This window comes from Podarcis filfolensis, assembly GCF_964270895.1.
Source record: "Podarcis filfolensis genome assembly, chromosome: 10".
In the NCBI taxonomy this organism is placed as follows: Eukaryota; Metazoa; Chordata; class Lepidosauria; order Squamata; family Lacertidae; genus Podarcis; species Podarcis filfolensis.
Window position 1 is genome coordinate 23,588,860 of NC_139612.1, and position 15,165 is coordinate 23,604,024.

General features: G+C 43.2%; 1 protein-coding gene across 1 annotated transcript in view; it reads left to right on the top strand.

Moving 5' to 3' along the window:
* PPP1R3A (protein phosphatase 1 regulatory subunit 3A) overlaps window positions 1-15,165 on the top strand; it is a 35,516-nt gene that overhangs the window by 13,289 nt on the left and 7,062 nt on the right. Inside the window, exon 2 of the mRNA XM_083574391.1 lies at window positions 15,043-15,101. Coding sequence (XP_083430517.1) covers window positions 15,043-15,101 — 59 coding nt within the window. The remainder of the gene's footprint in view (window positions 1-15,042; window positions 15,102-15,165) is intronic.

Consider the following 15,165-nt stretch of genomic DNA (forward strand, 5'->3'; position numbering starts at 1 on the left):
TTGGACCTAAAGTATAGGTCTAAGGCTTACAATATTCCATATTCTTCTGCTTCCCTATCAACCTGCCTGTTCCCTGTTCCCTAACATCAGAAGTAGAGGCTCCTCTCTCTTTGTTCCACCTAGGAGGCAAGAGAGGGACTTCTCAGTGGTTGAACCCTGTCACAGAATACCTTGCCCTGAAATGTTTGGTGTGGGGGTTTTATTTTTTGTTGTTTAGCTATTAAAGACTGTTTTATTACAATAGGCTTTTTTGTTTAATTGGCAGCTGATATTCTCCTTGCTTGCTTGTTTTATATTGTTGCTTTCATGAAATTGTAATTTTAAATGTCGCAAGGTGCCCAGAGTGCTGCTTTTGCACCAGGAGGGCAGGACACCAATGTATAAATAAATGAATGAAAGAACAAATAATGTTAGCCAGACTTTCCCCTGTGAAATAACTTGTTTCACATGCAGGAAGTTAACAACCGAGTCAACCTATACATATCTACTAAGAGTAAGACCCATTGAGTCAAATGTTGATTGCTCCCAAGTAAGTGTGTCTAGGATTGCATGTGTTCAGAGGTGGCAAAATCCTGTAAGGGCTGTGCCATGAATTTCAGTTAACTTTTTGAATCGGCTCTCTGTTCCTTTGAGTGTCGGGTCATGCATGCACAGAGCACCCAGTCATGTTATCATGTGAATGCACCCCTGCTGCTATTAATTCACTTTTGACTTTTGACTTTTCTCCTGCCATCAGTCTGCTCCTCGTCAAATGAAAAAAACAATCAACTACAAAATCTCAAACAATCAAACAAAATCTCTTAAACAAAAGATGCACATTAAGATGCTGGAAAACAGGCGAATGCATATAATTTCCTTGCTAGAATAAGTCAGAAACGTGGGGTGCTCATCTTGCAGAAGCAGGCTGGGTTTTTGTTTTTGTTTTTAACAGACCTTTGGGTACGTCTTGTCAAAGCCTTCACTTGATAATGCCGACAGCTGCTGATCTTCTCTCTGTTTAAGAAAACTTGTTTGCCTTGTGTTTTCCTTTAAATGATTGCTCTCCAGCAATTAATAACCTTTTTCTCGACCAAAGAAAGACGTGTGTTAAAAAGAGTACACGTCTTTGCTCCAAGCCCAAAATTGAAAGAGCACCCTGCAATCAGCCTGTGGCTTTGGTTAAAGCCCTTTGCTATTATTAGGAAGTGATGATGTACACGGTCTTTTCCAGTACATGGTCTTTTCCAGCAGAGCAGCTGTTCCCTGCTGCTACTGTGACGGTGGGCTTTGCATTTACAGGATGACAACTGAGAAAACAACACTCTTGCTGTTCTCAGATCCTCTTTAATATTCTTTACACTGGACCAGCAGCTACTGCTAAGAAATTCACGGTAATTTTTGGGCAGCTAGAGAAGTCTCGAATGTTTGGGCACTTCAGGCAGCGAAATTGTAAAAAGCAATAGATTGCTTTTTGCAACTTTTTTGGGCCCAACACATAAATAATATCCAATTGACAACATTATTATTGTTGTTATTCTTATTGCTATTGTTGTTGTTGTTGTTGTTTGCCTTTCACACTGAAGTGCATCAAAGCTGCATGCACAATAAAAATAGAAATATACATGGTACAAATCCTACTCACCCCACTTAAAATGATGCACATAAGATGAGGCCACAGATATAGCTAGTTACAATCGAGGACCAAATGCCTGGCTGTAAATAAAAATGCCTTTGCCTGGTGCCTAGAAACAGACAACAAAGGCACCTGCTGCGCTTCCCTCAGAAGAGTATTCCACAAATAGGAAGCTACCACTGAAAAGGCAAATGGAGAAAGGACAGAGGAGTTGAATGTGGTGTCCAGGTTGGTTTTTGTGTTGAAACAAAGACTGAGCTCAGTATCACCCTTGACTTCCTAGCTCACACCTAGCCTACCACAAAAAGCCTCTTACCTGTTTATTTGCATCCATTTGTCTGTCTGTGCATGTGTGTAAGTTAATCATGTTTTTTCAGTTGCCATCAGATTCCGCATGTGCTGTTCAGAGGTTCAGAAACATTTTATCATCATCTCAGCCAACCATTGGAGTGTGGGAAAGGCTGGAGAGGTTAACTGACCATCAATAAGCAGTTCCTCTTATTTACAATACTGTGGGTTGTATTAAGTGTTGGCCATTCTCAGAGTAGACCCATTGAAATTAATGGAGATGGCTAACCTAGGTTCATTTTAATTTATATCCCACCCCTTCTCCCAAAGGAGCCCATTAACTTCAGCAGGTCTACTGAATTTACTTGCCTACAACCCTAAATCTAAAGAGTAGGCAAGAATTTACTTGCCTACAACCCTAAATCTAAAGAGTGTCAGTAAATGAAACAACTATAAGGGAAAAAGGACATAAAACCAATACCAAATAAATCCAGACATACAGAATATATATATATATATATGAATATGAATGAATGAAGGTACAGGCATGGTATTTATGCAGTCACTGTGATGTAAAAGGGTAAGATTTTTGGTAAATGCAGTTATTTATTAACTTATTAAAATATTTATACAGCAATGCAAAAACTTTTAAAAGCAATCATTAAAACGAATGACTGCTCAAGAAAATGCTTAAACTATGTAGATCTGCTGGCATTTAAAAAATCATATTTATATAACAGTTGCAAAAAACCCTACTATGTCTTTAAAAATGCTGACTCATATACCATCAGCCCCCAGAAAGGGAAGTGTTTCTCTTTTGCTCATCCAATCTTGACCATAGTTAATAGAGAATAGTGACAGGAACTGTGGACCACGGCAGCAAGACACACAGCATCCCCCACCCCAACATCAGGCTCCGAGCTTCAATCAGCTTCCTAATGTGAATGTAAAATGTGCCTTTGGCCGGGATGCTCATTTCCATTACAAAGAGCCTCTCCTCCACTTTCTCTTGCACATGAGAACAATGATCAGGCACTGAAATAAACAGCAAGAGAGAAGCACAAAAGCAAATTTAAATGTGTGTGGAGGGCAAACGCTCAAGAGTGGGTGTGTTGCAGCCATCAGAGAGGCTGGCTCTGTTGGCCGTCCAACGGTGTGTAATTGGCTACAGCTGGGAGGGAGAGCCCTGGCGCCTTTGTCAGACAAGCACCACAGCACACAATAAACAGTGATGTGCTCAGTTTTTCGTTTACCAAGCTGCCAGTATTGCAGCTGGCCATTTTATGTCTTTCTGCCATGGAAACTCATGCTCCCCAAAGCCGTCTATGATATGATTTCTTAGTGAGCATGCTTAGAAAATTGGCCTCCCCGCCAAAAGTAAATTTTTAGTACTCATGGTGCAAAGAAAAATGTTGACTAATGTCACTAGGGTGTGTGTGTGTGTGTAATTCCTTCTCTTTTTCAGCATATGCCATTGGAGCAAATGCGCTCTATTGCTTTGTAATGGGTATGGGAAAGAAGCTGCAATTTGAAAGGTGTTGTGAGAAGATACACACTTCTTGTGCACTGCAGGTACTGCTGAAACTCAAATGAGTTTAGAAGCCATTAGAGCATGGGTAGGCAAACTAAGGCCCGGGGGCTGGATCCGGCCCAATCGCCTTTATAATCTGGCGTGTTTTTACTTGAGTAGAATGTGTGCTTTTATTTAAAATGCATCTCTGGGTTATTTGTGGGGCATAGGAATTCGTTCATTTCCCCCCCTTCAAAATATAGTCCGGCCCCCCACAAGGTCTGAGGGACAGTGGACCAGCCCCCTGCTGAAAAAGTTTGCTGACCCCTGCATTAGAGCGTTAAGTAAATGTTCCTTATCTCTGGAAACATTCAATAGGATAAATAGATCTGGAGAAATTATTTGTCAGACTGAAGGGTGGGGAACAAGCAGAGTAGGAATTGGAGTAGAATGAATCTGGTTTGATCATACACATCTCCATGGTGAGCAGACGGGATTGGCCAGTCCAACACACTGTTTCTCCATTCTATTCCCAGGCTAGGAAGCAAGAGCAAAGTTTGCACTGCGTAATGGAGTTTTAGCAGTGCATACCTTTTTTTTTTGCAGGCAATGAATCCTTGCTGGACATCAAATTGGTGTCTGTAACTGCCTGTAACTAATGGATGTAAGCAGCAGGTCTCAGACACAGATATGTTAAAAGAGCCAGAAATTCAGAGGACTCTGCATTTTGATCAACGTGTATCATAGAACTGAAGAGCTGGAAGTGACCCCGAGGGTCATCTAGTCTGACCCCCCTGCAATGCAAGAATCTCAACTACAGCATCCATGACAGATGGCCAACAAACCTCTGCTTAAAAACCTCCAAGAAAGTAGAATCCACAGCCTCCTGAGGGAGACCGTTCCACTATTGAAAAGCTTTTATTGTCCTAAAGTTCTACCTGATGCTTAGTCAGAATCTCCTTGCTTGTGACTTGAAGCCATTGGTTCAAGTTCTATCCTCCACAGCAGGAGAAAACAAGCTTGCTCCATCTTCCATGTGACAGCCCTTTAGATATATGAAGGTGGCTATCATATCTCCTCTTTTCCAGCCTAAACATACCCAGCTCCCTCAACTGTTCCTCATAAGGTTCGGTTTCTAGACTCTTGATTATCTGCACTGCCCTCCTCTGAATACGTTCCAGCTTGTCAATATCCTTCTTAAATTGTGATGCCCAGAACTGGACACAGTATTCCAGGTGTGGTCTGATCAAGGCAGAATAGAGTGGTACTATTACTTCCCTTGATCTGGACACTATAGTTCTGTTGATGCACCATAGAATAGCATTATTTTCGTTGCTGCTGCTGCATCACATTGTTGACTCATGTTAAGCTTGTGGTCTACTAAGACCTCAAGATCCTTTTCACATATGCTACTGGTAAGCCAGTTGTCCGTTGCTTTATATTTGTGCAGGTGACTGAAGTATGGTGTACCAATAAACCAAATTATTTGCCTTTGGTACAATCTGTAGTATCTGCTATTTATCCCTGGTTATGCTTTACTCCCTAACCCACTGGGTTGCTAAAGAGCAAACCCTGAATTAGATCACCAAATCAACACTTTTAATAAAACCTTAATTCTTATTGATATTTCCATGGTACATCATGACACTATAGATCCTTGGAAAATTCAGTATTTGTGAATTCAGATGTGAACTGCCCTTTCCAGAGTAATGTGCAGACCACAATGTGTCAATTCATTAGATTTCACACTTCTCCAATTACAGCGATGCAGTGCTCAGATCTAAAATAATGCACCAGAATGCATTTAAAGAGCTGCATTTTGAGATAAATTAACTTTTTTAAAAAATGTGCACCATGAGAGAATATATACCTACAAACGCCCTTTTGCAGTCAATTACATTTAAATACACACTTAAATGCAAACCCCTAGATTAGTGCAGAAACAGAAGATGTTTATGAGTGAATGCATGCAAAGTGACACAGATGAAAAATAGACCAATCTGGTGGGGTACCATTCTGGTCACCATAAAGAAGCCCATGGAACAAGACAGGCCAATTGTCACAGCACCATGAAGAGCTTTCTCATGAATTTCTAAAACTTTCCAGACTCACGTTTTAAATCCCCTCCCCATTGGTCAGTTACCCTCTAAATATTGAACATGATCAGCATGCTAAACAGCTCAAATATCATGCTCAAATATACTCATCTGCTAATCATCTCCAAAGGTGGTAATCTGCAGTGACCTTAGGCATGTAAGCCTTTAATGTTAGTCTAATATATGACTAGATAGACCAATATTCTGGCCCATACTTCTCTCTGGAGACACTCAAGAGCTGGTTTCCCTGTCATACACTACTGGTTTAGACACCCTGTCCTACATTTCCTGTCTCTTTCAGGCATGTACTTTATAGATGTGAAGAGTGTGTAATGTGTGGTCTATTAGGAATGTTTTGGAGCTCCCTGCATCATAGAAGAAGGTGCTACATTCTGTGCTGCCTGCTCTTTTTCACACGGGGCGCTGATCACATGAGCCAGCTGCTCATATGAGTTGAAAATGAGATAATCAGTGGCAGAACCTTGTGAGAGCATTGGCCTTCATGTTTGCTGCCATTCGTGCAGCAGACTGAAGCTAATGATTTACAAAGCAAGAATGATAGTGAACAATGTGGATTAATGAGTGTAATGCCCCCTTTATTTCAGCCAAATGGGTCTTGGAGTTGGACTTGGGGCACCTTGTCTCCCAGGTCCAATGCTTGTCTTTTAAGCTCAGGGTATGGACCTTCTGGGTGGCTTTGAACAAGAACACCCTGTCTGCATTACCATTGCTCTACTGAAGCATTCCAAGGGTGACCGATTATGGACTCATCTGAAATAATGCTCCAAAGAACTCGGTACCTCCTACCATGGGGACAATCTGATGGGACTGTAGAGAACATCAAGAAATTCCAGTGTACAGCCCGAGGGCACAATCCACTGAGAACTTCCCCTGCCAAACTCTGTTGAAATGAATGGGAGCTTTGCAAGAGTTCTTGCAAGGGCAAGGCTCCATTCATTTCATTGGGCTCATGCAGGAGAACATCCTTGGTCCACTTGGCCCCAAGAGCTTAACATGTTAGTATCTCAACAATTTGAATATTTCCCCCTTGTTGTTAACCCTTATTGACAATCCTCCTGCAGTTTAAACTCAGTGCTTTTTGTCCTGTTATCAGGAGGAAAAGTGGAATGGTTGAGCCCCCTCTTTGTCAGAGATAAGTTTTAATATTTGCAAACTGGCAGCTTAGTCTCAGGGCTGTCGCAGGCAGAAGTATTTGCAAGTGTCGGGTGAACTGAAACCGTCTCTTGCCCAGTTTCTGCAAAGCCACACTGGAATTGTGCCAATCCCTGCTAGTCCGAGCCGATTAAGAGGATCAGTGCTGGCTGCACAGCCGGGCTGCTGCCAAATCCTGCTTACCAGATGGAATAATGCCGGGTTCTTGGCCATGCGATGCTGGCTATATTGACAGGGAAAGAAACACATCTTGCACAGTCACCTTAAAAAAAACCATCCCTCCTGTGAACTCAGGCAAACGGGTGTTGAGCTGAGTAACGCAGGTAAACGCAAGCTCGCTGACGATCGGAGCTTGTGATGAAACTTTTAGATGACCTTGTCATGAACAGGAAAATCATGGCTAAGACATCTGCACCTACATGCCAAAAAGGTTATGAGAACTAGCTGTCACTTGATACAACGTAATGACTACCCAGGAATGAGGTCATGTTCCTCAGCACGAAGAAGCCTCCAATTCCTATCTTATGCCTCTGGCACTCTGACCCTGGGTATATGCATAGAAATGATAAGGCACAGACTGGAGCGCTACCCCAGCGGTATCCTATGCAATGTGAGGTCAGAACTCTCCTGCCACCATGTCTGGTTCTGGAATAGTACATTGCTGGGTTGATTCTAATATGCTTCCATCTCTGCCCATTTGGGGGTGGTTGTTCTTCCTTAATGTAGCAGTTGCTCACCTTGCCGAGAGAGCATGCTGAGGCCCAATGGTTATTTTGCTGCATCTTAATAGTTATTGAGTGGTTTAGTGGCTCACAAGAGCAGGGCTTAAGATCCACTTTATTCTAAGAAGTTAAAAGAGCGGTCAGCACAAAAGCATCTCAAGAAGTGTTGAAGAGTCTGAAAGTGGAGGGCCTGTTTCTTACAATGGGAGGATCACTGCCAAATAATGCAGGATTGCCCCTTTTTAGAAGGCAACACTCTTGGTGATACTTTAGAAATATTGCTCTTGGGGATACTTTAGGAATAACCAGGAGAAACGCAGCAAAAATGCCTTACCACTTATACGTCCTCCTCTGAGAAGATGTTGACATTTGCTAACTTACATGAATCCATGATTCCTACAAGCACTAGTGGCTCTGTTCTTTGGAGAACAAGAAGAGAAGTGTTTCTACACCTCATTGCATGAGTCAGTCAACTCTGAATACCGACTGAAGTTTGAAAACAGCAAAACAATCTGTGCAATTATCTGACAAGCATAGGATTTAATTTGCCTCCAGTTGCTACTGTAACCACACCTAATCCCTTGTCCAGGCTTAATGTGGTCCAGTGGAAAGCTGACATTTCTCAAGAAAAGCCAAACCTAGTGTGCCAGAGAGTGGCACTAAGGTTTTGGTCTAGAATGGAACCCCTACACTGGCAATCTGTGTAAACAAACAAACAAACAAACAAACAAACAAACAAACAAACAAACGCTAAACATAAGGGTACAGCTACATAACTAATATAACATCTAATTTCACAGGAACAGGATTTAAGCCATCCTTTGCATCTGTGGCAAATAGTATAGGTTTGGGTTTGCACCTACTTAGTATGGAGGAAGTGAGACAAGTCTGACATACATGGTGTGAGGAAGAAATATAGCATTTGCTCGTGAAAACTGGAAACAGGATCCTTGGCTTTTAATGGAACAGGGAACTGGTGACATGATACTTGCATCCTGCACTGCAGATATGAGGCATCGCTCAGCACTCAGAGCTGCTGTGTTTACTGCTATGTATGTTTACGGGGTCATTAGCAGAACAGATGCGATTACAAAATTTTGACTGCTTATTCTTTTTCTGTGGGGTCTGTCAGCTATACTTCTCTTGTCCTAAATCCAGCACTCTGCAGGCCCCACACCAGTTCTCTGTGCTTCCTGACCTTTAAAAGAAAGTCCATGTGTGGAAAAAACCTCATTTTATCTTTCTCTGGGCTTTCATTGAAGCAGCAGACATCTGGGAATGCTGCAGAGTACAAACCACCAAAGAGAATATTCCTAGAATGAAAGAAGGACATTCATCACTAGCAATCCATGCCCTCCTCAAATGTAAGGGAAGCAAAACCCAAACCCTGCATCTCGCCCATGAGTATTTCACAGAAATATTTTCTTCCCTTGAATTATTTTTCAACACCTCCCTCCACCCCTTAATAGAAAAATGTGGGAGACATATTCAGCACAGAACTAGAATAATACCTTGTAATTAAATATGACAGGTATTTTAAAAGTCATTCCATCGCCTCTGTAAGAACCTGCACATGAGCCAATAAGTTCTTTACCTTCTTATCAGCTACACCTTTTATGAAATTCAAAACTTCACTGAAATTCATAAAACACAGAATTTGGATTAAATATTAAGGTTCCTGTGGTTGTGGATGTTGATTATACCAAAATCCCTTTCACATGTTTAGCTCTGAACTGGCAATTTTTTCTTGTTGTGCCTTTCTTATCTACCACCATTAGTCATTCCTACAATTTCTCACAATATATGTAGCCTTGTTAGCTTTTAAGCTCCATTTGTGGTGAGCCATCTCTGCTTATCAGTCCCATAATATTTACATGAGACCTACTGAAAATGTGAAAGCTGCAGCTGCCTTGATGTCTTGTCCTGCTCCAAAAAAGCTGCAATAATCCTGCATAGTGCAAAACAAGGCCAGCTGGAAATGGCAGTTTGAGATGAGCAGAAAACAGTGGGTAGCCAGGATCCAGGTAAGTCAGACTGGGTAAAGGTGACTCTGAGAAGGCTAGACTTGAGAAAGGAACCTGGGACTAAGCCTAGAAGAAATGTAAGTTGCTTAGCAGAGGCCTGAGCTCACCTGGGCACCTAAATATTGACACGGAACCCTGCTTACCCCTTAAAAGCGTAAGGGTAGCAAGAATTCAAAGATGGCAGTGCTGTGGCCTGTCTCCAAAGCTGGAATGCCTCTCACAGCACCCCAGGGAAAGAGGGGTCCCGGGCAGCTGGAGATACGAGGGAACGGTGAATTCTGGTGCCTTGGTTTAGCAGCCTAAATCCCCATCACCAGAGGCTGCTGACCTTCCCTAAAAGTGGCTTCCCTTTCACCAGAATCACTGAGATCTAGAATCATCCACAGTTTCAGAATGGACAGCTTATGCAAAGCCCACGATGTGATGTGTTGTAGAGCAAGATATGTGTAAAAGGCAGACTGACTCCTTCTATAATATGTTGTCTCATGAACAGAAATGAATGCACATGAAACTAATAGGTAGAATCAAAGCGAAGGATTGATACAATACCGATAGAATGAAAATGTAACTGGAAGCATCTACAAATGTCCACAAGGCAATGGTTTTTGTCCAGTGGCTGTGTCAATGGAAGGCAGCTTGCCCAACCAATCTTCACCTGGTGTGGAGGACTCCCTGGTCCTGAATAGGGTAACTGTGCCCCTGAAGGACCAGGTGCGCAGCCTGGGAGTCATTTTGGACTCACAGCTGTCCATGGAGGCGCAGGTCAATTCTGTGTCCAGGGCAGCTGTCTACCAACTCCACCTGGTACGCAGGCTGAGACCCTACCTGCCCGCGGACTGTCTCGCCAGAGTGGTGCATGCTCTGGTTATCTCCCGCTTGGACTACTGCAATGCGCTCTACGTGGGGCTACCTTTGAAGGTGACTCGGAAACTACAACTAATCCAGAATGCGGCAGCTAGACTGGTGACTGGGGGCGGCCGCCAAGACCACATAACACCGGTCTTGAAAGACCTACATTGGCTCCCAGTACGTTTCCGAGCACAATTCAAAGTGCTGGTGTTGACCTTTAAAGCCCTAAACGGCCTCGGCCCAGTATACCTGAAGGAGCGTCTCCACCCCCATCGTTCTGCCCGGATGCTGAGGTCCAGCGCTGAGGGCCTTCTGGCGGTTCCCTCATTGCGAGAAGCAAAGCTACAGGGAACCAGGCAGAGGGCCTTCTCGGTAGTGGCGCCTGCCCTGTGGAACGCCCTCCCATCGGATGTCAAAGCGATAAATAACTACCTGACATTCAGAAGACATCTTAAGGCAGCCCTGTTCAGGGAAGTTTTTAATCTGTGATATTTTAGTGTATTTTTGGTTTTCTATGGAAGCCGCCCAGAGTGGCTGGGGAAACCCAGCCAGATGGGCGGGGTACAAATAATAAATTATTATTATTATTATTATTCACCTTCCCCATCTCTTTCCTGCAGCCCCCAATAACCCCAAAAAGCTTATTCAAGGGGACCTACTGATCATTGTGGGTTGTGCCACAATGTAAGATGGGGGAATGAGGACGTGGGAATCACCTAAACCAGACAAAGGAACCTTACACAAGCAGGGCTCTATTGGGGAAAGGGCCCTTAGTCCAATTTTGTATAATTTCCCTCTCCATACTGCAGTTTCATTGATGGGGTCCGTTGAAAACAGCTTCTCTATGCAAACCAGGAAGTGATCTCTCCAGACAATGGTATGACTTTTATTTTCTAATCTCAGTGGCTGCGATCTCCTGTGTGACGTGGACACTGTTAGGCAGCTGAATGTGCATGTGTACTCTGTCCTGTCCTTTTCCCTCCCTCCTTACTGCCCCCCTCAACTCAGCCCTGGGTACTGGCAACCCACGCTACGCTACTGATTTAGCCCGCAATGTCCCCCTGATCCTCTGAAGATTGCAGATGGTGGAGGGGAAGGACAGATGAGGGGAAAGGTAAGATTGATTTTGCAAGCTGTCTTCCACTCACAGAACCATTGGATACAACTCAGTGGATTTTCTGTGGGAAGCGACTATTTTGTGCCAGGAAATTGGAAATATATATTTCCTTTTGTGGTTTTCACATATCCAGGGCACTTATACAGGGCAGAGGTGTTGCTTGACGATAAAGACACTGTTTAAATAAAAACATTATTTGTCCAAAACAACTTTTCCCACTGTGAATAAGATACTGGTGAACTAAGGAAAGAAGTAAAGGCTACATTATAAATTTAAAAAGGTGGTGACAGGTCATGTGTAGATTGTTGTAGCCAAGTATAAATTTAGCAACCTGCCGCTGAATATTTTTGGAGAATTATTTCAGCTTGCCTGCAAGATGTTTGAATAAAATGGAATGGAAAAAGATGTATAATTCATTATAACTCCAGGATTTTCCCTAATGGCAACACATAAATGCCTCCCCTACCCAAATGGAATTATATAGGGCACAGTCTACAAGACAGCTCTCCTACAGGAGAAGTTCCTATAGTTGGGAGGAGGGAGGGGAATAAAACTGGAAAACTGTAAGGCTGGAAATGGAGCTGAAGGCCATCTAGTCCCGGTTAGGATGTTGTCATTGCAAATGCCTCTAAAGCAAGGATGCAGAATCTGTAGCCTTCCAGATGCTGCTGAACTACAGTTCCCATCATCCCTTGTCTTTGGCCATGCTAGCAGTCATGCATCTTGTTTCTCTCCATTGCCATGTGGCAGCATCAGTGGTAAATGTTGCAATAGGAAAAAAATACAAGAGGCCTCCATATTTAGTTATAAAGTACATCTAACTATTTCAAGTGAAATAAGCACTTGCTACAGAGGAACCAGCAAGCTGTTTACTGATTTAGCTTTGTAGCAGACTCCTCAAAGGTATACTTAGGGGTGGAGGAGAAATTTGGTTTTGTTTACGTTTTAATGAGCATGCACCTAGTTCACACTTATTGAACCAATACACGAACTGAAACAAAGCTATCCTAAGAAACTCACTCTTCTCTGAATTTCATGATGCAGTTCTTTAAGAATGCACATGTCAGAGAGTCATGCATAAAAACACATTATACTAGTGAACATAGCATTCTATTAAGGAAAATAACATACAAAAGTGTATATTTCAGTCACAACTCTGTACAAAAAAGTGTTTAATGTGGTAAATTTGCACCAAAATGCTCATGAATTTTCATGAGGGTTTTTTGTTTTTAATTGCAAATTTCTGCAGAAAGATAGGAAGAAAATGAGAAATGGAGAGACCAGGAACTGACATATCTTCCCCCCTTACTTATACAAGTGATTTTAGGGACACATTTGGCCAGGGGTGGGTAACCTTCTTTGGCCTGAGGGCTGCATGCCACTTGTGCATGGGGCCATAGGCAAAGGTAGTCAGAGCACCAACATGAATTTTCCCATCCTGGCACTGTGTCTACCTACTCATCACCACTTATTGGCTTACTCCACAATAAAAGTGTCTTTCCAGTTAACATAATACTACATGGGGGGAAAGAGAAGATCAGTAGGGTTAGGATAAAAAATATGAAACCTTTGATCGTTTGAACTGAAGCCTTTGTTAGTGAGCTACACAGCTAGCTTGTGAGTCAGTTGTACAAAACATTTGCTTTTGTACACCAGCAATGATGTAAGGATAGGTGTCACTGGAACTACTTGGGTTTCCTTCCTTCCTTCCATCCTTCCTTCTCTGACCATCGCAACAAACATTCTTTGTATTATCAATTTCTAAAAATGCTTTCATTCATGTAGGAAAAGACACTGGCATTTCAAATCAGAATTCTCCTCAAGCTGCGCCAAAGCCGTCTTTCCCAAGGCACAAGCTATTGAAGAGCCTGGGTATAAATAACAATAAAAGAGAACAAAACAGATGGCCTACCTCTCCTTGTCCTCAGCCACAGAATGTGCAAATTAATCTGAGAATGGAGAATGCATGAGACAACACAATTATTGACAGCATAGGAACATAGTGTGTTGTTGGAAGATGTCTTATAATCAGTCAGAATTCAAACAGAATCATGCTCCTGTTGTAGAAAGTGCTGAGCAAGTGGTTCTTGATATAGTTTGTGCTCACAAATGTGGGTCTTAATAGATCTAGCAGTTATATGCACGTATATCTTCTTTAGGGGCACAGAATGGCATGAGCGACCCCATATGACTCTCTTCAGGATTAAGACACCACTATTTGTCACCAGAGGGACACGGGTGGCGCTGTGGGTTAAACCACAGAGCCTAGGAATTGCCGATCAGAAGGTCAGGGGTTCGAATCCCCGCAGCGGGGTGAGCTCCCGTTGCTCAGTCCCTGCTCCTGCCAACCTAGCAGTTCGAAAGTACACCAGTGCAAGTAGATAAATAGGTACCGCTCTGGCGGGAAGGAAAATGGCGTTTCCATGCACTGCTCTGGTTCGCCAGAAGCGGCTTAGTCATGCTGGCCACATGATCAGCTGTATGCTGGCTCCCTCGGCCAATAAAACAAGATGAGCGCCGCAACCCCAGAGTCGGTCACGACTGGACCTCATGGTCAGGGGTCCCTTTACCTTTACCTTTATTTGTCACCAGGGCTGTCTTAAGCATATGCGGCGTCAGGGTGCAAAGATGCCCCCTCCAGGTTGCCCAGTCCCAGGCACGCAGGAGGGCGGAACTGGTTGGCCACCTCAGTGTCTCGCTGGCTAAGTTGCCCCCGAACTCGCAGTGCAGAGCCGCTCACAGCAGAAGAGCCCGCTGGGTGCTCCGACTGATGGGCGGGCTCTTCCCCGGACTCAACTGTCAGGCTCCGGACTCTCGGCCTGGCGCCCCTGAGAGCCTGGTGCCTGGGTGCCCCGCACCCGTAGTGCCTATGGATAAGATGGCCCTGTTTGTCACATTAGTTTGTTGATCAGGCATTGACCTGGATAGATGAGTCCATTTACTATTGCATTTTAGCAATGTTATTTATATCCTTATTACATTTTAATATTATGTGTGGGATTAAAGTTGTATACCCTCCCTATACTATTTAGGAATACTTAGTATCATTTTTTTTTTGTCTTCAACAAACACAGTTTCTGAGTTCAGCTCTGGAGGTCAGTATATCATTTGTTGCGTCTTATATGGAGTCAGACCAATGGTCCATCTTGTTCAGTATTGCCTACACTGGCTGGCAGCAGCTGTGCAGTTTCAGGCAGGAAGTCATTCCCAGCCCAGTTTGGAGATTGAACCTGGAAGCTTCTGCATGCACAGCCATTAATCTATATGGCGTATACAGAATGGACCCCAGCGAATTGCAAACAATGTGATTAATGGACAATTGCCTTGTGGATATGGCCCAATAAACAACGCAAGGAATGGGATAATCAGTCGGGGTGTGTGTGTTTTGGCCCTCTGCTTTCAGCCCAGCTCATTTGGAAAGGACACAAAGATGTTAGGCTACCTCTGGCAACTGCCAGGGTCTTCCTATGGTGGCCTCAGACGATGATACTTCAAGCCACATGGGAACCCTTATATTTAAAGTTATGTTTATGGGGAAATGCTAATGGCTTATTCTGCCTCATTAACTTTGATGCCATTAGCTGTGCAGATAAAAAGATTTTGAACTTAAATTCTGGGGAGCATCACTGACTTTCTTTTCTCTTTTAACAGTAAAGAAGAAATATTGCCAACGGCTGATGAAGACATATGGAATAATTCCAGGAGTTCAGGTATAAAACTCCATTCAATTAGTTCTTCCTTACCGCACATCTTAATTTTAAAAAGTAACAAAAC